Below are 25,706 nucleotides of genomic sequence, written 5' to 3'. Positions count from 1 at the left end.
TCTCTTTACAATATAAAGAGAAGTTGTGTGTATTTAGCTCACATAAAAACCTGTGAGTCCATCAGCATTAAATTTTGACTTGAGCTTACTGCATTAAACCCATAAAAACGTTTGTAAGCGCTTTGAGCTAGGCTTGGTTTTGATTGCTCAGTTTGGGAATACAGATTCCTTGAACTGATACATTGTTAGAGAAGAGAGAAAAGGAAATATTAAGAGGAAGGAAATGAAATTACTTGGCTTACCCATTCCTACCATTAATATACCTGGTAAAGTTCGGGCTTAGTAGCAATGTGTGTCTGAAACTTGGATCTGCTTTTTGCCTCCAGTTCAACACCAGCTTGAACTGGAGGCAAATGCTGTTTTGGCTTTAAAGTCATTTTGCTTTTGGGAGCCTGGAGTGAAAGTGAAATGGCTATTATAGTTCCTTGGGGAGATGCACTATGGGTGGAGCAGCTCAGGCACTTAGGGTTTGGTCATGGATCCAGTGGGCCACTTCAGCTAACTGTGCCTGGTGGACTTTGGCCAAAACATCTCTGATGCATCAGCAATGTGGCAGATATGCATTTTGGTGATGACAGTGGGTTTTGTCCTTCTAAATAGCAGTGGTGGCTGCTTGCAGGGAGCGTGTGAAATGTGAATGATTCTGCTGAATCACCTCCCTCCTCCTACCAATTTTTTGTCCTCAAATGACCTGAAAGGCCAGTTGAATACTGTAGAAGTGGCATATCAAAGCAAATCCTGCTTGTTGGTAGCCAGTATTCCTGGCATTGTGGTAAAACTTGTAGCAAAAGCATCGGGGGCATTTTTTCCTCTTCACTATGGGTAAAGGGTCACATTTTCATTATGAGGAGATGTTCCTTTGTGGGGCATGGACCTCTCTCTGGCCAGCCCCCTTCAGGTCCCCAGTGAGAGATAATGGGGCCTGCTGAGCCACAAGACTCAGCTCCCTTCTTTCAGTGTACGGCCGAAGAGGTGGGAGCGTGGAGGGGCTGGCAGGGTGCATGGGTGGGAGGGGTGAGCCCCCAGCACTGCCTGCTCGGGCTCACGGCAGGCAGAGGTGAGGGCAAGGCTGTGGGGATGCCCAGCAGAGGCCTGTGGTGGGAGCCATGCTGAGGAACTGGCTGCTGGGGTAGCTGTCAAGCTGTTTTTTTCCATCAGTAGCAGCTGATGAATGGATTTATGGTCCCCCCACCAAACCGGAATGTGTTTTAGTTTGGTTTAGGACCTAGATTTTGTTTAAATACTGCAATGGAGGAATTTAAAGTCCTTAGAGTTGTAATTATTGCTGCTTGGATTGTCCAAGGCATAAATGTGAAGCATCTGGTCCCCACTGGGTCTCCTCCTGACTGCAAGAATGCTGTTACAAGTAGTGCTGGTATTAGAAATACGTTTCCTTCTTTCTTTTTTGCTCTCCATGTACTTCATGTTTGAAAACTCTTTATGCTCGGAAGCCAGTCTTGCAGTAAGTGGAAATTGGCAGAACCTGAAACTCCCCATGTGGCCATGGAGGCTTTTATGTAAATCTGTGCTGCAGAGGACTAGACAAATGCTGAATCAAAAAGTTGCCTTTTGTAAGCTGGAAGTGTGATTCACTGATACCTATGGTGTGCGGCATGGGAACATGCACTGTTTAATTCAGTGGAAAGCTGTGGTGTTAAAATACTGTTTATAATTTGATATATATAATATATATTATTTATCATCACGGAAGAAAATTAACTAATTACAGTTTTCTTTTTATCCTTTTGCTTTTGCGCCTTGTTTGCTGCTCTTTCTCTGTCACCAGCCATCTTTGCTTGGCACTGACTCCCACCACTCCTCACCATCCTCTCAGCCTGGCCCCCATGTATCTTCAGCCAAGCTTCGCAGGAGATGCAAGGAGAGCACTCGGACAAAGTCCTTAGGCTGTGAGGCCCCCAAAGAGAGCGCTCCAAAGCACAGCGAGTTGGAGCCAGACTCTGACAGAAAGGGGCGAGTTTGCTCCGCCGAGCAAGACATGGCTTTTGGCTACAAGCAAAAAGCTGGAAAGGGCGGAACACTGTTTTCCTTCTCCTTGCAACTTCCAGAGTCATTTCCTTCCCTCCTGGATGACGATGGCTACCTGTCGCTCCCTAACCTCTCCGAAACCAACCTCCTGCCTGCCAGTGTGCAGCACTACCTCCCCATCCGCTCCCCCTCCCTCGTGCCTTGCTTCCTCTTCATTTTTTTCTTTCTGCTCTCTGCCTCTTTCTCAGTGCCATACGCCCTCACTCTCTCCTTTCCTCTGGCTATGTGCCTCTGCTACCTGGAGCCCAAGGCGGCCTCCTTGAGTGCCTCACTTGCCAATGACCTGAGTGACAGTTCAGAGGAAGAGGTGTGTACCTCGGCATCGAACACACTCTTTTTCGTGTTCAGTGCTTCAGTCCTAACCAGTGTTAGATTGCTGCAATAGTGGTCCTACTTTCAGAGCCTCATTTCTGTCTGTGCTGATTTGTTAGAAGGTTTTTTTTTTGGTTTGGGGATTGTTGTTTTTTGGTTGTTTTTTTTTTTTTTTCTCTTCTTTTTTATTTTTTCCTCATGCCGGGAGTATAGCTTGGAGCCCAGGGTTAGGCACAACACTGTGTGGAAGTGGCTTGACTTGAACTGTGTCAGCTGGTGCAAAGTGACTTGCACTGAATAATAAGACCTCTTTGTTCTCTCTATCAGTTTCTACTAGGGTCAGAATAGTTATCTAAACAGTGGGTATTAAGTATCATTTTCTGCATAATTACTGAAGCATGGGAATACATGCATATGTATCTACATTTATTTATATAACTAGCTACCCAACAATAAAGAGCAGCCTCACCAACTTCAGTATGCTCCAAGTCCAGATGTACTCAGCTTTTTGCAAAAGGCTATCAGCTGTAGCTGAACCCCAGAAAAGGCTTTCTGGTCCAGCGAAACCTGGATCTCGATTTTCAGCCTTGATCCCATCTCTGCTGCAGATTAAATTGTTTTTCCATGGTTAAATCCAGTGTATCAGTGAGGGGTCAGGTTGGGACAGCTGTTCTGCAGCTGTTGCGGGAGCACGCCATGTGGGCTGTCTTGACATTTGCAGTGTTAGATTAGGACAGCCAAAACTGATGCCTCAAGCCACGAGGGTCATCACGAGCAGATGAACCAGCTGCAGTAGGAGTCTGCAATGGTTCTGGGTACTGTGGATGTGATGGTATATCCAGAAGTAGGAGAGGAATCTGCTGAAGTAACAGAGTAACTGGCATCTCAGTTACTTATGGAGCTGGAGCCTGATTATTCTTTGTTGACAGAATAAAATTAGGAGTTCAGGTTTTCCTTGATTTTCTATTTTTCTCTTCAACTTCACATACAAAAGTACCGTTTTGCTTTGCATGTAAAGAAAAAAACCCAATCAGATAATTGTAGACCAGCTGGCCATGTAAAAAGCCACCTTGGCCACTTGTCGATACCATTTCAGTAGTTCTCTTCAATAAACCAGCTTGAACATCTAAACATTTGTGTCATCTGCTGCTGTTGGTTTTGTAAGACTTGGTGCAGGATTTCATTTCCTTTTTGTGGAAAGCCAAAAGTCACATCAATTTGTCTTGTAAAAACATTGTCTTTAGATGCTTTTGGCTCTGTGATGCCTAACAACTAAAAAATAATGTGCAGTTTCTGATAAAAGGCATCCAAAATGTTGCTGTCTCATTTCTTGTCCTCGTTTTGAGACTGCATTTAGGTCTCAGTTTGCATTAGCTCTACACTTGGATTAATCTAATAGCAGTAACAGCATTAATATAGTGCCAGCTCCAGAGGAAATAATGAGGCAGTGTTTATGTAATACATTAGTCTGTTCCTCTTTTAGAAATGAGCACATCTTTTTGTTAGTGAAGTTAGGAAGTATTGAGCATAAAAACATCTAAAATAGGCATTTTAGTATCGGTTTTTTATGAGGGTGATTACTCTGGCAGTGCTTCCTGGCAGACAACAGACTTGTGCCTAATCCACGGGGTATTTCTTGTTCAGAATATTGCATGAAAGTGAATATGTTTTAAACTCGGGCATGTCTGCATTACATTGGCAAAACAAATCACAGCAATTACGATCGCAAGGTAGGGGGGGTGCAGCCGCAGCACATCAGAAGAAGCTGCCTTCTGTCCTGCTCCAGCCCTCACCCACCTGCCAGCCCCACCTCAGCTGCACCACAGCCTGTCTTGGAGCTGAGCCTGGCCTTTCTTACTCTTCACTCCACAGGAGACCTGCCTTGCTCAGCCTTAATTCACCATTCCCTGCTCTGTGATAACTCCAGATCTTTATTGCAAGTAACTCCGTAATGCTGATTTTGACTCCATGGCTGTTGATTGGCTTATTAGCAGATATGTATGTTGCAATAAAGCAAGTTTTAGGCTTTGTTTAGGATTTCATTCCACTTACGGCAAAAGAAATAGGAACGCTTTTTTCCCCTCCCCAATTTACAAAAGACTGCACACAGAGATGCAGAAGACCACGGCCAGGAACCTGAACCAATGTCATACATTGCTGACCTTGTTCTCCCTTAAGCTATGCATCTGGAGTCAGTCCGTGCAGTCAAAGACAGAGTCTCACCCCTTAGAATGCATTGGCTTCTGTGTTTGTACCTTAGGAGCTAATTTTCTATTGACTTCAAGTTCTTAAATGAGCCCTATGTGCCAGACTTGTGTTACAGTGCCTTGACACAATTTTTTAATTCATTTTAAATGCCTAGATTCATTAATTTCTCTTTGTTGCTTTTTTTTGTAAATAGGAGTGACAGTGCATACATTTTTTTTCTATTGCCATACCTTTACAATTGCCTATAGTTTTATAAAAATATGGGATCCTTTGCTAATAAAGAAACAATTTTCTAGCACTTTAGTGAAAGCCATTGGACCAGCCTAGTAGACTGCTTTGACATTACACTTTCATTTAAAAATCAATTTAGTCTGTCCCATGAGTGGTCATTGCTTGAAAAATTTCATGTAACTCGCATTCCTTAGCAAGTAGTGCAAAATGCTTGTTTATTCTTCTGCCTGTCATACAAACAGTACAAACCCTTCAAAGGAAGGGATGAATAGAAAACAAAGCAATGAAAAAGAATCAAAACATTCTAGTTGTCAGAAAATGACAGAAGATTGGAGGAAATTCAAAGCTAGGACTGATACTCCATCTACCAGTAGATTGGTTTTTTGTTCATGTTCGTACTGATGTGATTGGAGGATGAGATGTGTTGTCCTGGCTTTAAATTGCCTGCCTGGGTTACTTTAGTTTATCTAAGGAGCACAGAAAACCAGTAATGAAAACCAGAGCTTTCACTGCTATGGAAACAACTTGGATGTGCCAGTCCGAGGCAGTAGGGTGCACTTTACTTACTAGTTTTCCATGTGCTTGCCTGATATCAGAGTAGTCTGTTGATCTCTCATCTCAGCCTGTACTCCACTCCACTCTCTATTAATCTTGACACTTGCGTTGTCCGCTAAAATGTTTTTCGTGGTGTCAAGCAAAGCAGGGATAGATCAGTCTGTGCAATGCTGTGCTTTGTTTCATTTTTATCACCCATACCTAGTAAGTGTTCTGTGGGGTGGGGGAGTTACTTTTGTTTTTCTCCTGCTTTCATCCATATTCTTAAATGGAATGAGAAGTATTTTTTTCTTCTTTTAATGGCAGTTTTCTTTCTTTTTACTATAATTAACAATTATCAGCTGCTCTTTATTGGAACCGAGTGGGATCTGAGCCTTACCATTACTCCACAGACAGACAGTAGATGGGCTGGGGGTACAGTCATTTGAACTCCTTGGTAATGCAGACAGCCTCATGGTGTATAAATGTGGAGACAAGAACAACTTCTGTACAAATGAGGGGCTGAAAGTCAGATGACTGTTAAAGTAGCTTTTTTTGTTGTTATTGGGTTTTTTTTAATTATCTTTTTCCCCTCCGGATAAAAAATTTCACCACCACTTGATATTGGCTAGAACAAAAATTTGTTTAATAATTTTCTGTAAAAAATCATTATGGGAGGAGAAGTTTGTTTAGAAAATATTGGCCACTTTTTTTCCCCGTTTTTTTTTTTTTAAGCTACCTGGCTTTCTTAAAAAAAAAATCTGATATTCAAATAACACTTTTCCAGTAATGTTTTGTTTGGCTTATAAATTTGTTCCAGTAAAGCCATATAACTGTGTACAGTATGCCTCGAGTCTTCCTCTGAGTCTGTTCTGTTTACTAATATAGCATTTTTATTTTGCTTCTTTGACATGTACGTTGTTTGAAAAGCAATGCTAATGCAGTTCACAGGGATGTTGACTTTAACAGTTCCCCGTGTGAGCCGCGTGTACTGATGAGCTGGGTTTATTCTTTATTCCTGCCTTCCTCTCGGGACCCGGGTACTTGTCTAACCCAATAGACTGACAGTGAGCAGACGGATACTGCGGCTGATGGTGAGACCACTGCCACCGAGGTTTGTACAGTCGCCGGCACCCAGCTATGGCAGGGGAGAGCGTTTTGCCTCGTCTCTTCCCGAGCCTGGGCCTCGGGGCTAAACCGCATGTCTGCTACGGCAGTTCAGGATCCCTCCCTGCGCGCGTGTGCATGTGCGTGCCTGCAAGTGGGAGAGCTTTGCTAGGAGAGTTGAGTTTCCAGTGCTCCCTAGGGGTTCCTCTTGTTTCTGAGTTTGGTTTGGAAGCTGCAAGGCCTCTGCGGTGTGCGGTTAGTGGGGCAGTGGCGGTGTCACCCACGCCAGTGCTGCCCACCAGGAGGGTCGTGCTGGCCAGATGGTGCCCTGGGGTTTTTTGCTTGCTTGTTTGCTCTTATACTCTGCAGCCTCAGTGGGAGAGTGGGGAAAAGACAATAAAAAGCAGTTTTTGAATTTACTGAATATCGGTATTCTCACATTTTAAATGTTTAAGGTTTTTCTTTAATGTAATTTCACACGGCATCTTCACATGTTGCCATCAGTAGTCCAGGTATTCTTTTAAGAGGAGAAATGTAAAATGTTTATATTTTCCTTGCACTGAGAAGCCTCATATCCACAACCTGATACATAGACTGTGCAGGCAAATTCAACCCTATGTGACTTCACTGAAGTGCATATAATGCTTTCATAATTAATATAGTTGCAGCCAAAAACATGAGCTGAATTTCATCTGACATCTGCTAGAAGACAGAGTCTTACCACAAACACTACTCTAGGTTTTCAGAAGGATCTCATTAATGTTTGAGACTGTTAAAATTATCATCAAGGAAAAAATTTCTGTATGATACGTCAGGACAGTTCAGCCTCGGCTGTAAATAGAATAAATTTGAACTGAGTTGTAATCAACAGATTTTCCCATTAGTCATTTGTCTAATTAGGACTATATGAAAAATTAACAATAAAATAGCAGCATGGGCATTAAAAGAATTCAAATGGTGCAACAACATAAAGTCTGTTGAGATGAGTCAGGAGTACAAAATGCTTTGGAGTGCTTCTTCCACTCCATAGCTTCAGGGCTTGAGCCCTCCAGAAAGTAAAATATAATCATAAAATTGTGACATTTCAAATGTTCAGTTTATTACTCAAAAATGCATGTTAATATCCCTAGCTGCCCTCTTTATTTAGAGGAGAAGATACAGCACATCTCAGTTTTCCTTACAGATACCTGATTTTACAAATGTGTGGTGTATTTGCCACCTGAAAATCGCACCCTGGGAAACAGGGCTGCCAGGGCAGTCCTTATGGCATTGCTTTTGAAAATGTGCATCGAAGTGGATGGGATGTGTGTGCCATTCCAGCTGATAGGTCCTGAAATGATAATACAGGCTATATATGAAATAAAATTGCAGAAATACAGAAAGGGACTAAGGTTAGGGAAATAGCATTTTAAGCAAATAAAAATGTGCTTCCTTCTGTAGAAATTGTTGCAGGTTGTTCGCCCATAGTGAGTTTATGCAAAGCTTTGCTTGTGGCCCAGATTATGTCATATGTGTAAACTCCGGGATTACAGAATTCCATAGAATTTTCTGTTGCTGTTTGGTCCTAGACTAGCCGTGACCTTGGTGAGAAGGTGCAACTGCTGCTCCATAAATAGAGATCTATGAATGTGGAGCATAGCAATATTTATAAAAGGAAGATGTTTAATACCCCTTTGTTAACAAAAAACAAATTTGAGAAGAGGAGGTTTGTTCTGCGTTAGGAAAACCGTGCAAAGCCAGTGTGTCTACTCCTTCTCCTTAAAGCCTTAATGAAGAGAAAATGGGACTTCTACCTAGTGTGTGTACCTCTCACCAATGTTCATAAAGCCTTCATTCATTCAAGTGGGTAAGGTTTTGTTTTCCAATCTTTCTCATGCTGGCAGTCGGATCAAGAGGAGGACGGAGATCTAAAGGCACAGGTACAGAAACAAAAGGTCTAGATGTTGCTCAGGTATCAATGTTGGAGGTGTTCGCCTCTTCCAGCATGTTACTGTCAGTTCTCTGTGAAGAAATGTGTAGAAACAGCATTTTGTATCCTTTCAATACTGTGTCCCTTACCTTTCCCTTTCTTTTTCACTTCTTTCAGAATAGTCTGATTAAGCGAATACAGGGTGAAAATGTGTATGTCAAACATAGTAATCTTATGTTAGAGGTTGGTATTGGTATATACCAGTGCATGTACGTACATGTGTGTTAGTTTTAGTGGTAAACTGTGGATCTGCACTATGATGCATGAACTGTGTACTCCCACCTGCTAATAGATTATTTTTTCTCTCAGATTATGATGACTCCTCTAACTCGTACTATAAATATCAATATATGCGTGTGCGTATATGTGTGTGCCTCCACGCGCATATGTATGTTTGTTTGGAGCCTCTTTATCAGGTGCAAATTAGACCCATATGGACAAGCTCTTTAAGAGTGTACTTAGACTCACTTGTACAAGATATGCTATGCTGTTCTCTTTCAAAATGCCACATTTTCACAGAGTGTTGTGTTAGTGCTGTGCTCCCCGGCTCCCTGAGCTATTACTTCCCTCTATACTAACCAAGTTGTGTGTTTTGGCTCTGAAGTTTGGTTGGCTTAGGATGTATCACAAACTGCTCTATTCTTTTAAAACTGTCCAGGATCTAGATAAAACCCAGGAAGATCTGATGAAACATCAGACCAATATAAGCGAGTTGAAACGCACCTTCTTGGAAACCTCCACAGAAACGACTGTGTCTAATGAGTGGGAGAAGAGGCTTTCCACATCTCCCGTTCGGCTTGCAGCAAGGCAGGAGGATGCTCCTATGATTGAACCACTAGTGCCTGAAGAGGTCAGCGTGAGCTGAAAGGCTTCATTATGTATTTGTCTCTTCATTTTTACTTATAGCAGCTCTCACTAGATTAGAGGCCGTAGTTAGAGGCCATTCCCTGCTTGCAGGCGCTCCCTTTTCTCAGGACTCAGGCTCTAGCAGCAAAGTTGGGAGGAAGAGCAGATAGCATTAATATATACATATACAAGTATATATGTATTTAGCGAATGAAATTCACTGGAAGCCGTGTGGCAGAACTGGGTCTCTTTGAGGGTGCAAAATACAGGCGTTGTTACAGGTTCGGTGAGCTTGAGGAAGTCCAGCCATGCGTGAAAGAAACCATGAAAGTGATGGAGAGAAAATTTAAACAATGGTGACTGGTTGGGAGCAGCGGTGTAGTGAGATGGGTGGGGGCTGTGTTGCCAAGCTTGAAAAGAAAATAAAGATTAAAGGGCAGAACTCAGTCTCTGAAGACAGGGAAGAAATAATGATGATAATTAAACCTTCTTGGCCAGTTCCATAAGGGAACTGATGGTTGCTTCAGTCTGCTGGATACCATCATTGAAGACCCAATGCCAATTGCTAAGTGTCTGTGTTTTCATGCAGTGTGCATGTGTGAAAAAATCTTGCTCACTCTGCAGTCTTGAAGTGCTTGTAAGAAACTTGCTGATTTAAAAGCTGGTGTTTACTTGATTTGTAGATAGATAAGGACATGTAGGGGTAGCAAGGCAACATTTGTGTTGCAATAAAATACATAGTGCAGTGTCTTGGCTTAAGTCCAGTGGAGCAAAAAGAAATAAGCTTGTGTGGTCTGCCTGAAAGTTAATTTTTTTTATTCTATTATGAATGGTTTCTGTCTCACAGGAATTATCTTTATGGGTACCTCTTGCTTTTAGCATTAAAGACCAATAAATGGTCATGAGATTTGTTTCTCTGCCCACAGCACTGATGTAGTGTTGTAAGGAACTCAGTGAAAATTGTCTGGAAAGTGTAAATTGAAAGAATGTTCTGCTTTCTCACCATAGAGACTGGTGTTGCAGACCCACAACTCTGGGGAAGGGAATCCCTGGAGGTGTGCAGGTAGCAAGTGTCAGCTTCTCCTCATAGGGAAAGGGATATTGCCAAGGAAAGGGCCTTGACCTCCTCCTCTCCCACATTATACCCAATGGCTGATGCGGGCACCAGATGTGTGTTAGTGTGGCATTCAAGCTGGATTAAAATACCTAAAAAAGCAGACTCAGTGCTCAAAGCTTCCCTTTGGAGGGGAGCACAGAGGAGTTTTAGTGTTGCTCCTACTGCCTTGTTCAGGAATCATAACAGACCCTACAAACAGGTTAGTTTGGTTGTAGTTGAAAACAGAGGTTTATCCTTCTAAAAAGTAAAATTGTCAGTACAATGAACAGGATACATTTATCATAATAAAGATGTAAGGAACAGTTGGAAAGGGTGGCTAGCTGAGCCTGAATCAGAGGATTGCAGGGAAAGCAAATTTAGCACCACCCTGTTTAATATTTTTATTACTTTAGGAGTTTAATATAAAGTTTAAGCACACAAAGTAGTGTAGCAAAGTATTACACAGTTATGTAGGCTTCACCCTGAGGAAACACATCTGAATTTAACCATTCATTTGGAAAGGAAAAGGGCAAGAATTATTCTTATCTGGTATTTCTCCTCTTGCTAGCAGAAGATGACTTGCTCCAAAGCGATGTCCAGTTACTTAAATGCATGTATGTCTTACAGGCATCTAAGTAATCTACATCTGTTTCACAGAACCTCATCTAAGTGAAGGTATTTCTGTGGAAAATTGAGAGCAGACTTGAGCTATCAGAGCCTAACTCTGAGGTGACTTCAGCTGTAGATAACACCTGGTCATCCTTTTGATCGCAATAAGTGGGATGGTTTCAGTTCCCATGTCCTGATGAGAGGGGATTTTTTCAGGAAAAAATTGAAGCCATTCATAGGTCAAAATCAGCACCTTGATGTCTACTAAGAAATGCAGAGGCAGTCAGGATAGTGTAGTGCCTTCTGCTAGTCAAAGAAGTTCTACATTTTGCTTAGCATATCCACTTTAAAAACATGTTCAGTGCTGTTACCTGTAGCTCCTTCTTATAATAAAACAAGAACAGAAGAGAAAAGATGTCTTTTCAAAATGTGGTCTTCAAGTATGTGGCACCTGAGTGTGTTTGGTCAGTGTGACTTTAAGCCTGTCTAGTCACCACTTGGTTTCTTAGAACAAATGGGGAAATACGTTGGTTTCCCTTAGTGATGAAAAACATGCTTTTAAATATCTTCCATGATGGTGGCCAGATAGCTGCAGAACATGAAAGCCATCATATTGACAAACTCCTTGATAGTGTTTAATCTCACCTGGATTGGATCAAACCAACACTTTAGGAATAAAGGAGTTATGCTTCTCATCACAGTCAGGGAGCTGAGCCATTTATCCTTTTCTCTTTCTAGTATCCTATCTTTCTTTAAACTTCTACCTTTCCTCTTGAGTACATGAACCCTTTTATCATGCTAGTCAGAGGACTTCCATTGGCATGTCTATTGAGTACAGTAGCTACTGAAGTCACTAGAAAGGGTTTGGCAGGAAACCCATTTTGCTCTGCAGGGGCTTACTTTCTTTGGCCAAATGACAACAGTGGCCAGCCCAGAAGGTGGGCTCAAAAGGCCTGGGAAATTGAGTCTTACCAACATTTAAAATTTTCCCAGTTGTCCAAGTTAGAGAGATACTATTCTCACACCACTGGGAAAGCACTGACGGGATAAAAGTGAGGAGATTTTGGTGTCACACTACAGGACAATAGGAAAAGTGCTCCTAAGACTTCTAATACCAGCAGGGAAAAAGGGAGAGCTGAAATCTTAGCTGGGCACACCTTCTTCCTGCTTCAGCAGAGAGAGCTGCAGACTCAGGAGAGAGCCTTGTCCAGAGTGAAGGTGGAGGGGCGTGTTCTGGGCTATTGGTGGAAGCTGTGTAAGCTGGCATCAGTCCCAGTTAAATGAATAATATGAAACAAAACAAACACAGTGCATCCACACCTGGGTGATACTCAGCTTAGTGGGTTTTGTGCTACACTTGTGCATAGCATTTGTATACTCATGTCTGCTTTGCGTTCACCATAGAGAGACACTGATTTCACTTCTAACTGGAAACCTCTATGCTGTAAAATGTTTCTCTTTAGTTCTGTTTCCTAATTTTCCATGCGATTAATAATTTGTAGAGTAGAGAAATATGATGAGCTACTGTAAAGTATAGTAGACTTTATACCCTCCTTTTACTAAAAATCATTTATTCCCCTGACATTAGACCAAAGAAGAAACAGAAAAATCAGAAAAAATCATATTTTTGCAGAAGGGAGGTACTACATTCCTTGAAATGCAGGTAAAAACAAACAATGCTTCATTGAAATGCAGTCAGAAAGTATGGCAATGATTTATTATTTTATTATCTTTTTCCTTTCCAAGCCTCCCTTTTTATATTTTTTTAATTATTATTATTTCATAAGTTTCAGACAGAGATATAATCTGAGGACCAAATTCTGAGGAATGGGTCCTCTCCAGAGCTTATGGCTTCCTAATGGAGACTGATTTCTCGGCTAGTTAGAAATCTTTTTGCACGGTGCTGTTTGGATGTTGTTTGCAGTTTGCATGCATTTCCAGCATAAACCTCACTGAGAACGGTTACGGTGAATGGGGCACTTCTGTCACGAGAATGAGTTTCCTTTATATTGTCAAGTGAATTTAGATTATGCTGAGTGATGGTGAACTTTATATTTTTATTGGTTTTTCTATTAGCCAAGTGTGATAGAGAAGAAGCTGCAGGAAGGAGAATCTGCTGGCACTTTGGTTACTTCTCATCAAATCATTATCCAGAAAAGTATCCCATCATCCCTAGAGGTTATTTTTAATTCATTTGATTTTAAACTACATCATTTGCTTAGTTAAATACAGAAGTTATGGTCCTAAAGTCAAATAACTGGATGCTGATTGCATAGTCGAAGCAAATCACATAGCACATTTTGCATGAGGGGGAAAAAAGATGCTACAATTAAGTTCCATTCAGAGTTTTTAGTAGTATGCTTAGTTTATACAGTTTGCTGTGTTGTGCTTCTCCATTTAAACAATCCCCAAAGGGGTTGATGTTATTCTAAGAAAAACAAGGAAATTCAGTGGAGGCTACAGCTACATACAAATGCATACTATTCTAAAACATCATTAACAGCACGTTTGTAACAACTGGGGTACAGTTGAATGGGCTTATTTGCCCTATTTTTGTAATTTGTTTTTGACTGTAGCTTTGTGAACCACTGCAGTATGTGATTTTTAACGGCAGGTTGATTCCAATCATCATTTTAAATTATGCGCTGACATGCTATCTCGCTTCAAACAAATACAGAAATAGTTTGGCAAAAGTAATATTTTTGGGTCCACATTAGATGGACCACTGAGGAGAGAGAATATGCAAAGAAATCATATTTTGCCTAAGGTGATTCTGTTTATTTGCTTGATAACTGCTGTAAGAAGTGCAATGCCAAAAATTATTATATGCTTTCAGAAGCAGCAGCATGATTTCTTAAAAGTTTTCATACTTTAGTGCTCCTGAAGTACAGATAAACCTTAGATATTCTAATTTAGCTTTTATATCTCAAATATAGGGCACTGAGGATTGGGTTATTATAGACAAAATACCCTCTGAGGTAGTTGATGGTGAATCGGAAAAAAAGCTGGCATACAAAGTAGTGACTGTGAGCAGTAAAACTGCATTTCCACCTGAGATATTAAAATCCAGTACCATTCTAATGCAGAGCTTTGAGGACTTGGAAAGTGAAATACAATCCAATGAGGAGAATAAGCAGAAAATGTTCACCCTAGGAAAGTCTTATGATACCGTATCTGGGAAAATTGTAACCATGACAAGTAAAGCTAAAGAGGGCGAGAAAGCAGTACAGCCTTCAGTAGAAACTTTGCAAAAAATGGAAAGGGAAGTGCAAGAATCTGTGAAAATCGTTCCAATAGTGGCCAAGTATGAAATCCTCAAGCCTGTCACTGATGACAAAGCCAGGCGGGGATCCGACGTGCAGAGCCCGAGAAGAAAGCTGTCTGACTCTCTGACACCCATAAAGGAAGCAGAATCTCAGTTGCAAAGCCCTGAAGAGAAGAATTTGAAAAAGACACTAAGGATGGACCAGGATTTGCAGTTACTCAGTACACGGGAAAGCTTACAGCTTGGCAAAGCAGAAAAGCATCTTGGCGGAGAAGCTGTAAAAGCAGGGGCGTTTGCCCGGACAGATAAGAGCCTGTCTGAGTGGAGATATTCCAGAGAACAGCCATTTACCATTGCTACTGCTCACTATGTTACTGAGTCGTCTGCATCAAAAGTGGTGGTAACAAGTGGCTTTGACTTCATGCCACAATTTAAAGATAAAAGCATGACTTTTTCTAGGCAATCCCCTCACACCACCCTACCTTTTGGTTCTCTTGCTGCCTGGCTTTATGTTGACAGCAGCCAACCCAGCTTGTTTTTTTTCTCTCATACTTTGAATCCGTCTCACAGTCTGAAGCAGACATTATATAAGGCTTTCAACCTTTCTGGTTTATGTACTGAAATTTAGTATTGCTGCTGTGGCTTGTTAATAAAAGGGAAAAAAATTAAAAAAAGGTTTGCTTGAACCAGCAAAATGCCAATGCTAACAACTATGCTTTTTAACTATTGCTTACTACAGCCATTATGAATTCGCTCTGATTTATTTTCCCATTCTTTTCCTGTTTCCAACCTCTCCGTGCCCCTGCAACCTTCTCTCCTTTTCCTCCGTCTCTGCCTCTGATTTTGGCAATTAATATGTCTGTGCATATGGGTCTGCCTTTCTTCTGTGTATGACTCTACATTTCTTTGTCTGTTTAGACTAAACAGTCCACCAGTGAAAAAACCTTGGATGGTTCAGATATCTTCACTTTAATAGAGTCCGCCAGAAAACCGACTGAGTTCATAGGAGGGGTTACTTCTACTTCCCATAGCTGGGCTCAGGTGGCTGCTTGATTCCCTCCATCGATGTCATAACCACACACCAATTACTTTTGCTTTTCTATTGTTTCGTGGTTTTTTGCACAATTTGGAACTGTATAACTAATGCATGTATTCATGTGTGTTTTCCTTTGTTACAATGGACCGCAACAGAAACGTCCCCAAAAAGAAAGAAAAACAAAACAAAACAAAAACCAACAAGCAGGTTTTCTGTCATTTCATTTTATTTTGGTCATTTTGCGGGGTGCTGTATTTTGCCTTTGTAAAACTCACACAAAAATACCGAAGAAGAACACTGACATTGAAATTTCTCTTCACTTTTAAAAATTTTGATTCTTGCTTTGTTTTCCATTTTACTGTACTGCTAACATCCTGAGAACGAAAATCCATGCAATGTGGGAGAAATAACTTGGCAAAATACAATGCCCATTTTTTAAAATTTATGTTCACAGTACATTAAGCTGGGGAGCTACTGCAAATAGTGTTGTCTGCTTCTGATGCTGAGAGTTTTTTCCTCCTTCCCTGCAGAGAATAGACACAACGACGTCTCAGGAGATAAGTTCCAGTGACATGAAGCAAGCAGTTCAGCCGGATCAGGATACAGTGCAGAAGGTTGTACAGGAGACTGTAGTTGTCAAGGAGAGACATGGGATGGAGGTGCATGCAGGCGGGGATCCTGCTAAAGTGGCCGGACTTGCACTGGATGCCCAGGCTGAGGCAGCGTCGGCGGTGGCTGCCGGCATGAAAGGGAAGGAGGGCTCTGCTGGGACTGAGGGGGCGAAGGAGGAAAAAAGGGAGGAGGCTGGGAAAGCCCATACCAAACAGGAAGGAGTCGCTGCCGCTGCTTCGTGTGAGCAGGCGGAGGAGCACAGAACAACAGTCCAACTTTCAGAGTCTTTGGAAAGAAAACCTCATTTTGAGGTAACTTGTTGTTAAATTGGTCATGTCTGTGCTGAATTGTGAATGTGGGCAATAGTGGGCTAAGTTAATTCCTGTCATCAAAAGTAAAGTGTGCCCAAATTGTATAATTGCATTTTTACAGCAGGCAGTTTTTGTCTCCTCTTATTTCCTCCTTGTATGTCATCTGCAAGGCTTGCTGCTGGTTTCCATCATTAGCAAAATGCCATGCATTTTTACTTGAAACTGCTTTTCATGCTACAGAGAAATACCAAATTTCATGGCATTTTTTGCAACAGATAACAGGATCAGCTGGCATTCTGTTTGGGGAAGTCCATCGAAGTTGGCAAAGTTCACATGTCCTCAAAGACAGGAAATTGTCTTTTCCATGCTTCGTGTGATTATAAATAAGTGTACTGTGTCTTAAACAGATCAGGTTCCTTATCTTAGCCCCATTAGAAAAATTTCAAGAGCTGTTTTGTGAGGGTTTTTTTCCCTCAGAAAGAGCTGAACAGACAACTAAGCCTGGACAGAATTCATTCTCTTGGCATTTTAACAAAAAGTAGAATCACAGATTCTTAGAACATATGAGGCTGGAAGGGCCCTCTGGAGTTCATCTGCTCCAATCCACTGATCAGGCAAGGACATCCAGAGTGAGTTGCTGCCCAGGACCATGTCCAGAGAGCTTCTTCTGAATATCTTCAAGGAAGGATACTCCACAATCTCTCTGGGCAACCTATGCCAGTGTTCAGTCACTTTCACAGTGAAAAGGTGTTTCCTGACGCTCAGAGGAAACCTCCTGTTTTTCAAGTTGTGACCATTGCCCTTGTAGTGTTTAGAGCATTTTGGACTTTGTTTTCGTAAAATCCAGGGAAGTGCTAAGTGTTGCCAGCATTACATACATGAATGTACCACTGTAATGAAGAGAATTTTCTCCTTTTTTTTTTCTTAAATGCAGAGCACTTTTTAGTTGTTCTTTCTTTTCCTCAAGAAAAAAAAAATGTTCTGAGAAATCCATAAGCTTTTCTAAATGTTCCAATTCCTTCTCTTTTGTTCACGCAGTCGCCAGTTGTGAAGACTGAGACTATCAGTTTCAGCAGTGTTCCCGCTGGTGGGGAAACCCTTGAAATTTCAACAAAGGAAGTGCCAGTAGTCCATACAGAAACAAAAACCATTACATATGAGTCTTCTCAGGTAAGAAATTCTGCAAAAGACATGGTCTAATTTAATGTGCTCTTAAGGAACCCATTTCTTCACCCATCTTTAAGTGTATGCTTTAGTGTAAGCTTTTCTAAGTTGTTCAAGTATTAAATATTAGCATGAGGAGGATGTATATAAGAATAACTTACCTGAGGATGACTCTCATGTCCTGGTGTAGGGCCTTTTGAGTACACTGATGAAACTGCAGATTTAGAAGCACCGGCTTCTCATCTGTGCTTCCAGAGGCAAAGGAGAGCCTCCAGGTGCACAGAGAAATACTGACTCATGGTAACCTAACAGCAGTTACCCCCTGCCATAAGATACTCAATTCATAAAGAACTGTAGAAATAGGGATGTTTAACAGTCCAGTTCTTGCCTCCCTGTGCTCAGGAGCATTTTTTTCAGTGACTGGTTTTCTCTTCTCCTTTCTAGGTGGATGGCAGTGCTGACTCTGAACCAGGTGTATTGATGAGTGCACAAACGATCACATCTGAAACCACCAGCACTACAACTACTACACATATCACCAAAGTGAGTCCTCAGAAAACAGGGAGCTCTTTTTTTCACCAGGGTGTATGCTATCTTAACTTCAGTTCTATGATGTATTTCAAAATGGGGACACATTCTGATACTCTCTTGACAAAATCTTTTAAATTTACCATAAATACGTGTCCTTATTCACCTGTCCTTGGCTTTGCTGAGTTGATTAACGCATCATCCAGCGACTTGACAAGATTGTCCTAAACCTTTAGGGTATGTCTAGGCAAGCACAAAACCTTGCTGTACAAAGACACTTGATTTAGCTGCAAATACTACGTGGAACAAGAAGGAGTATAACCACATTGGCATCATATGGTAGCCTGGAAGGAATAATTTGTCTGAACATGAGGCTCCATTGACATGACTGTGCTTTTCAGCCCTGAGATATTAGCCCTGCACGGTGTTGAAAGCACATAGTAAATCTATATCATGTCGCCATAACAGGACATTCAGTCAGCTCAGACACCTTGGCTGTGTTTCTGGGTGGTACCCTGAGGAACCTGCCCACAGCCAGACCAAAATCTCATATCTGCACAGACAAATGGTGTCGTGTGTTCCAGGTTTCAAGGTAGCATTTAAATAACAGTTCCTCCCTAAGCAGAAACTCTCTTAGTGCTGTGACAGCTCTCCTACCAATATTCACTGAGAACAGGATTTCATCTTTCTGCAGTGAAGTTCACCCATTAGTAGATGAGCTATACAAAGGCCACACCACCCTGTATGCCATTCTGAAGCAAGCAGTTGGACTTAACTATGTCTGAATATGGGCTGTCTGTATTCCCATTCTGTTCTTCATGGGACAAATTCGCCATTTTTGGCATACAAGCATCTCTCTTGATCATGTGCAGATTAACTAGAGTCATAAAATTACCTGTGTTGGAAGGACCTCTTGAGGTCATTAGTCCATTCAGAGCACTCAGGCGAACTCCAGACCTGCTCACTTGCCGTCCAGGGTTGTCCCCTCTGCGTGAGCTGTTTGAGCCGTTTTGGTCCAGTCACGAGAGGGTTCCTGCACTGATCATTCTGGGGTTGAGTAGCAGCACTCTAAAGTAAGTTACTGACATGCTGTTGTCCCTCCCATCTAGACTGTGAAAGGAGGCATCTCAGAGACAAGAATTGAAAAACGAATAGTCATCACAGGAGATGCAGATATTGATCATGATCAGGTAAAATCTACAAACTGCTAAAAAGGCTACCCTGAAGACTGCCAAAGAGAACACTTCTAAACATTGCTTTGAGATATTATTCATACTGGCATGCCTTAAATTAAGCTGGAATAGTAGTTAAATCAGTGATGGTATATTTCATATTTTAATCATTTTCCTCATTTGTAAATTGTGTAATATGTCATGAATCTCTCCACCTTGCTACTGATCATGCATGTTCCACCTCCTTTTTGTTTTTGCCCTTCTGTGGTTTCGTTGGGATAGGCGCTGGCTCAGGCAATTAAAGAAGCCAAAGAGCAGCACCCTGACATGTCAGTGACCAAAGTAGTGGTACATAAAGAGACAGAAATCACACCAGAAGATGGGGAGGATTGACCACAGGTAAGAGGACCAGATGATTTTCATAGGCATTTACTGGGCTGGCATGTTGCAGATGTTGTTTTCCTACCATATTTCACCTTTAACTCTTCACTTTCTCTCACTGGCATTTTCAAGTTGCTGGTTATCAGTTCCGATATTTGAAAGTAAACTGTATTTGGCTCTAGACATCTGTCTTCATTAAACAGTGCCAGCTGGAGAAAGATAAACTGCTCATTTGCTTTCCTTGGCTCTCTGAAAAGTCCTCATTGTCCATGCTTTGTTATAGTCTGATTTTCTACTTCTGAAGTCATAAAAAATCTGTTGTCTGCTTTTGTGTCATTTAAGAACAAAAATAATTTGTTCTTAAAGGTGTGCATTTTGGCTTAAAAATGTCAAGGGAAAAACCTACAGCTGCTTTTTAAATGTCCTGTGCAGATATGTTACAAGTTCTGCTTTAATTCCCAACTTGTAAAGGTATGGTCCAACCTGCTTTTAAACGCAGTGAATTAGTTTGTCGGTATTTGGGTGTCTTGGCTTTCCTGTATTCGAAAGAACATTTTATGTTTTAAAGCAGCATTGTTTATCAGGATGAGATGATAATGCAGCTTTTCTTGCGTCAAGCTTTTTCTCAGTAAAGGCATGCTCTCCAATAGTGGCTGGCTTAACAGACGTCTTAATATTCCTATATTTATTCTGTGTGCAGAAACATGTCATGCATACTAACCTGCTATGCAAAAGCTCTTAATGCCAGCACCATTGCACAAATTGCTTTGAATGCTGTATGCAGAAGGGGAAGAAAAAGCTGCTTGTCGGATTTGTTGAATCGATAGCAGCATTTTATTCTTAAAACAATATGTATTCCCTAGCACTTGGTGTAAGTAACAGAGTATAATGCACAGCACCTTTTGAAGCTCTTTGGCTCTCCTGCTTTTGGATATACAGACCCTAAAGAAAACTGAATTTCAGTGTCAGTTATTTATTTGGAAGATGGAACCAGTCACTAAGGAGTGAGTAGCTGTGATTCCTGTGGTATTCTGCTAATTGTTTCAGAGACAGCTCAATGTGCCTTGCTTAAAAGTCTGTTGATGTCACTAATTTGTTCCGTTGGCGTCAGTGGACTTTGGATTTGGTCCAAGTTGCTTATACTGGGATGATGCCATTTTCAAATAGCTTTTCTTATATGAACAAAGTGACAAAATCTCTTTTGCAAGAGAGTAGTTGCTTTGAGTAATTAACTCAGTTCTCTTTTCTGCAGGAATAACCTAGAATGCATATGAATCCAGACATGCATACGAGTAGGAATACGAGAGCCTATACGGAGTCTCAGTTCCAACCTGACTGACTTGTATCTGTCTATGGAAAATTTCACTACAGAAGAATTGATCTTGACCGTTAATAAAGAAACTGGCAGAGATACCAGAAAGCAATCTGAATCAGCAGCAGTTAAACAATATTGCATGAAGCAACAATAAAATTACAGAAAAGCAGCATTTTTAATTTTCTTAAAATGTCTAAGTTTTCAGCTTTACCTGCACGTTCATAAACAATATAAACAGTGATCTCATGTAACACATAAACAGTTCATGCCTTTCACAGTTTCTGAAAGTATAAACAAATTAAAATTTGTTAGGTGGCCAGCCTTTTGTTTACGGATATTGTAAATGAAGATTACCCCCAAAATGCTAGAAGCTGTATAGGTACTGTGTATAATGTTTTACCACACATTAGATGTGCCAATAACACAGTTTATTCAGTAAACAACTTGAATCTTATATTTGTTTCATCTGGTTTTATTACTGCCCGATAAACGATGATGAATCTTTACTCTTATCAAAACATTTAAATGCTTACAAAGTGTGCTTTGTATACCTGACTGAATACCTTATGAGGTAGTAATGATTTTAGTATATTAACTTCAATGATTTTTGTCAGCATTGTTCAGAGTCAGCTTCCAGTCACCCTTCACAGATCCTAACCTTGTAAATTATATGTAGTTATTTTGGAGGAAAAGAAAAAATCTGTATTTTACTTAGTTTGCAGCTTTAGAAAATTATTAATCTGAAATAACCGTGATGGTTTTCTATTGATTTCCCTTTTGTTCTCAGAGGAAAACAAAAAAAAATCTGTTTTGAGAATCTGGTCAGCATTTACTATCTAGTTCTGAGTCAAGCCTTAACCTGTACAGAACGTCCACTGAAAACTCGTTAGTGTCCAGCTCTAATACCCACGGAAGGGATAGCGTCCATTACACTGTCAGCTGCATCACAACACATGGTGAATGTATGTTTCTGCATAGTGAAATAAAAGTGGTAAATGCATCCGAAATTGTATTGTTCTGTGTCTAAAAGCACCTAGTGGTTTTTAATATTCAAAACATCAAAATGTTATGTTTGTAAGACGCCACAGGTTTTACTCATGTGCACAGTAGATGTGTTTTGTCTTCAGCGGCTGACACTGCACTGTGCAGACAGTGGGAGTTAGCAGAGAATCCAAAGGGATGACGATGTTCACCTTTGGGCATATGGTGTTTGCAAAGGAAAAGGACTGTTTGGTTCCTTCTGTTTTCTCTGGTTGTGTAACATTTCACCGAAGCTGAATGAAGAATTTTGTCGTTGCTTAGAAAGTAAAGGCCAGTAGCGCTTGATCCAGATCCACTCTCTTTTTGTATTTTTGCTCTGAAACATGGATAAAATTCTCTTTCAAACAGTTCCTTTTCTTTTTTTTTTTTTTTTTTTCTCCTTTGCCACATCTCACTGACACTCCCCTGGTAGTTTAAGAAAAATTTGTAACAATTAGTTCACCTCTCAATCTGTGTTTCCTTGCAGGATTGAAAGACAATGGGTACAAGCAGACTTTTCAGGACATAAAGGGCCAAATTTGCCCTTCGTTGTTTACACGGGGCTCCCTCCCACTGAAGTGAATGGATTTGCCTTCAGTGGAGAGCAGGATTTGACCCAGTGACTTGTTAATAAATGTTTATTTTCATAATTTAGAAAGAAAAATAGTATATATAGAGAGAATAACCTGTAGATAATAATTAAAAGTAATATCCCAAGGCTTTTAAAGCTTTGCCCTTAGTCTCCAAAAAGTCTTCCTTCCACCAGCCATTCTTCATGCCTTTAAATCCAGAGTGCTAACAATGTAACCCCTCCCTGCACCGCCGTCATTGTTACCTCTCGCCTAATGACCGACGCAAAGCTGACGGTCTGTTGTGATCTTTGATGGCCCTCTCCTCCACCTGCTAGTCCAAGACCATCTCTGTTCTCATCCCCCTGAGTGACAGTGGGCTCAGCTCTCTGGTGCTGCTGGTGCCCAGCGGCAGCCGGGAGTGGAGGAGGTCCTCACCCTGTCTTGGCCGATGGCACACCAGGTCCTCGCTACTGCATCAGGAGTTTAAAAATAGACTCCGAAGCCATATTGATCCTCCCTCAGGTGCCCCTCATGTTGTCAGCTAAGAAACAGCATTGTATTACCTCAGAGAGACATGAGGCGATCGCACAGCCTTCTCTCCAGAGTTAGCATTATATTTTAGCATGGCTTGAGGAGATTGTACTCTGGTGATCCTGCACAGTATGTACGCTGTCTAAAGATATTGTATTGTAAGAAGTTAGTCTCCTTGGAAAGGACACTCACCACTAAGATACAGCCTAAGCACATATAACCTATGAGGAGATGAGAGTGGACAGGCAAGGACATCTCAGTGCCGCTGTTGGTAGTAGACCCTTGTTCGGGGAACGGTTCCTGGAAGCGATAGCTTTGGTTTTTGTTAGAAACTGTTTCTTGGGTTGTCTGCCTAATGCTGTGCCACATGAAATAAAGAGCACCTGCCTGTTTCTACCAACCATCCTTTGTCTCTGTCTCTTCTCATTTATTGTTGGTCTTTGTCTGGATTCTTGACATAAACCAGCCTAGAAAACAAACCATTAGGTAGTGTATTACTTGTGGGCAGCATTGCCAACACAGACACCAGCATGGGAGACAGCCTTACTTGCTACAGCTGCAATCCCAGCTTCAATCCTGAGAGAACTGCCTGCTCTGAACCACTGTGGGAAGGGCTTTGCACACCAGGCAAGAATGGGCATAGGAAGTGATCACACCAATCGTGACCATTACACATACAGAAAGAGTGAATACATCATGCTGACATTTTTTAAGACTGTTTGGAATCCCTTAACATTTATCCCCCCTTAAGTTTTTTAAGGCTGTCTCATCACAAATGGCAAGTAATGCTGTTTCTGTGCTCAAGCAATTATAAAAAAAATTAATGAGCTGCTAAATCCATATACTAGATCAAAGCAAGGGTTTAAGAGCTTAGCCTTATTTCTTCTCAGAGCAGATTTAGGCAGCTGGTAAGATGATGTGCTTCATCTGTACAACAAATTGTATCTGCTAATATGATAGTTCCTCATAAATAGTTCTTTATGGCATATAAATTGGACATTGAGTCCAGGCTTCAGCTTGGCAATCACACTGACAAGTCTTGCTGCAGGTTTCTTGCCTTACACCAAAATAATTCTGTCAGTTAAGATCAGAAAGCCCATTTACAAGCTTCACCTTTACATCTTCCCTCTTCACAGATACTAAGGATGAGATAAAGAAATGCACTCCCCTTTTTTATATTGGAACAATAATGGTTGAGATTCTGCAGAACTAGGAATCAAATCATTCTTTTTAATACTGTTTCCTAGTTATTAAAAGTTTGTGACATGCCTGAGGCAATGCTGAGATCTCCTGCAGTCCTATATAGATCCCAAGTGGTGGTTTGAGGTACTACGGATGGACTATGGGTGGACAAGTGGATGGCTATGAGAAACACTAACTCCATTGTTTATGTTATTTTTAAAGAAATAAAATTAAGCACTTTTTTTAAATCTATAGATTCCAAAGGCTGTGTCAGTCCTACACTGCAAATAGTGGGTTGCTGTGTCTTTTGTCACTAATTTTATGCGACATCAGCAAAGAGTCTGTCCGTGGTTGCTCCAATCCCTCAGAGCAACACAAAATACCAGCCTTCCTAATAAAAACTCGGTCATGCTTAAAAAGACTTATTACTTATGCATCTTTTATTTCCATCTCGAGGATTTACATATCAATAAACAGTGGGGCATATTGTTGTTAGTTTTTATATAAAAATATTTTCCACAAGTTCCTCTATTCACTAACTGTAACCAGATTATTCCATTACCTTGGACTACTGTTAGCCCCTGTTCAAACTGTACATTACTCTGGTTTATGCCATTTGTTTCTACCTCCACCCTTTTTTCTGACTCCTGTTCAACATCAGTCCTGCTCCTCAGCTAGAACTAATGCTTCCTGTAAAGACTCCTGGAGCAGAATTTCAAAAATCCTTGTTTAAAGGGAAACATATATGAATCCTTGTTTAAAGGGAAGCAAATATGCTCAAATTACACGAAAAAGTCAGTCAACTTTCTTCCATCATCTCATGTTCCCAAATTCAGCTGTAACCTCCATAAATCAGTGACCTCACCCTTGCAGCTGAAATGACCATCACTCACTGTAAGTAGTATTAATGGCCTGTCTTTGAGCATGACTACAGTGACATAAAGGGGAAAAGAAAAATGAGAGTTCTGACACTAGAAATTGTTTTCATTTTTAAATACACTAGATTTTTGTCTCTACAGTCTACCAACTCTACTTTCTTCAGTACAAAACTTAAATTAAGGACCTTTTTTTCTTGGGTGGGGTGCGGGTTTTTTTGTCCAGAGTTTACTAGGAATTTCTTTTTTATTTTTTAGAAGTATCTTTGCTGTCTGCTGTGGTGAGGTGTACCATGACTCTTGGCTTCTGTGCACAATCAAAGCTTGGGCAATGTCAACTAATAGGAACTGCAAAAAAGCAGATCCCAGAACATAAGCAGCTTTTGAGCTGCCTGAATTACTACCCAGAGGGTGTGTTTCCACACAAGCCTTGCCTTACAGTGCACGTGTAAAGTACTGGGCATGTGTTATTCGGTGGATAATCCTGGGTGGCTGTAGTGTAAAAGACACAAGATTAGAAGAAGCACATTAAAGGGCTCAGGGAAGGGTGTATCATAAATTGTACAACAATGCAAAGAAAAAAAAAGCAATATATCTGAGTTGACAAAGCAAATAATTAAGAACTTTCAAAGCCTTTTCCAGTAGGAACAGTCCAGCTAATATGATGTTTCCTTAAATCAAGAGTGTTACTAGCCCAGATGTCCTTTCTCAGTGGATTTAGAAGGCTGTTTCTTAGACATGTTGGTTTTCTGGCCAAACAGTTGATAGATTTGGCATATGAAGG

At 40.9% G+C, this 25,706-nt stretch overlaps 1 protein-coding gene across 35 annotated transcripts in view; it reads left to right on the top strand.

The window, feature by feature from the left end:
* EPB41L3 (erythrocyte membrane protein band 4.1 like 3) overlaps nucleotides 1-23,268 on the top strand; it is a 143,191-nt gene extending 119,923 nt beyond the window's left edge. For 5 of the 35 annotated variants that reach the window (XM_042030790.1, XM_042030711.1, XM_042030720.1 and 2 more), the window contains 15 exons: nucleotides 1,787-2,353; nucleotides 6,392-6,445; nucleotides 8,322-8,357; nucleotides 8,525-8,590; nucleotides 9,066-9,257; nucleotides 12,547-12,621; nucleotides 13,035-13,136; nucleotides 13,895-14,623; nucleotides 15,142-15,264; nucleotides 15,790-16,182; nucleotides 17,221-17,352; nucleotides 17,791-17,889; nucleotides 18,984-19,064; nucleotides 19,329-19,445; nucleotides 20,680-23,268. In XM_042030790.1, coding sequence (XP_041886724.1) covers nucleotides 1,787-2,353; nucleotides 6,392-6,445; nucleotides 8,322-8,357; nucleotides 8,525-8,590; nucleotides 9,066-9,257; nucleotides 12,547-12,621; nucleotides 13,035-13,136; nucleotides 13,895-14,623; nucleotides 15,142-15,264; nucleotides 15,790-16,182; nucleotides 17,221-17,352; nucleotides 17,791-17,889; nucleotides 18,984-19,064; nucleotides 19,329-19,439 — 2,760 coding nt within the window. In that variant the 3' untranslated portion in view covers nucleotides 19,440-19,445; nucleotides 20,680-23,268. The remainder of the gene's footprint in view (nucleotides 1-1,786; nucleotides 2,354-6,391; nucleotides 6,446-8,321; nucleotides 8,358-8,524; nucleotides 8,591-9,065; nucleotides 9,258-12,546; nucleotides 12,622-13,034; nucleotides 13,137-13,894; nucleotides 14,624-15,141; nucleotides 15,265-15,789; nucleotides 16,183-17,220; nucleotides 17,353-17,790; nucleotides 17,890-18,983; nucleotides 19,065-19,328; nucleotides 19,446-20,679) is intronic. The other 30 variants (XM_042030966.1, XM_042030946.1, XM_042030985.1 and 27 more) reach the window with 21 other exon arrangements.
* The last annotated feature ends 2,438 nt before the right edge of the window (nucleotides 23,269-25,706 follow it).

This window comes from Corvus kubaryi, unplaced genomic scaffold, assembly GCF_017639235.1.
Source record: "Corvus kubaryi isolate FWS band 111438036 unplaced genomic scaffold, C.kubaryi_AGA036_p1.0 132, whole genome shotgun sequence".
Lineage (NCBI taxonomy): Eukaryota > Metazoa > Chordata > Aves > Passeriformes > Corvidae > Corvus > Corvus kubaryi.
This window is presented reverse-complemented; position numbering and strand designations above follow the sequence as displayed.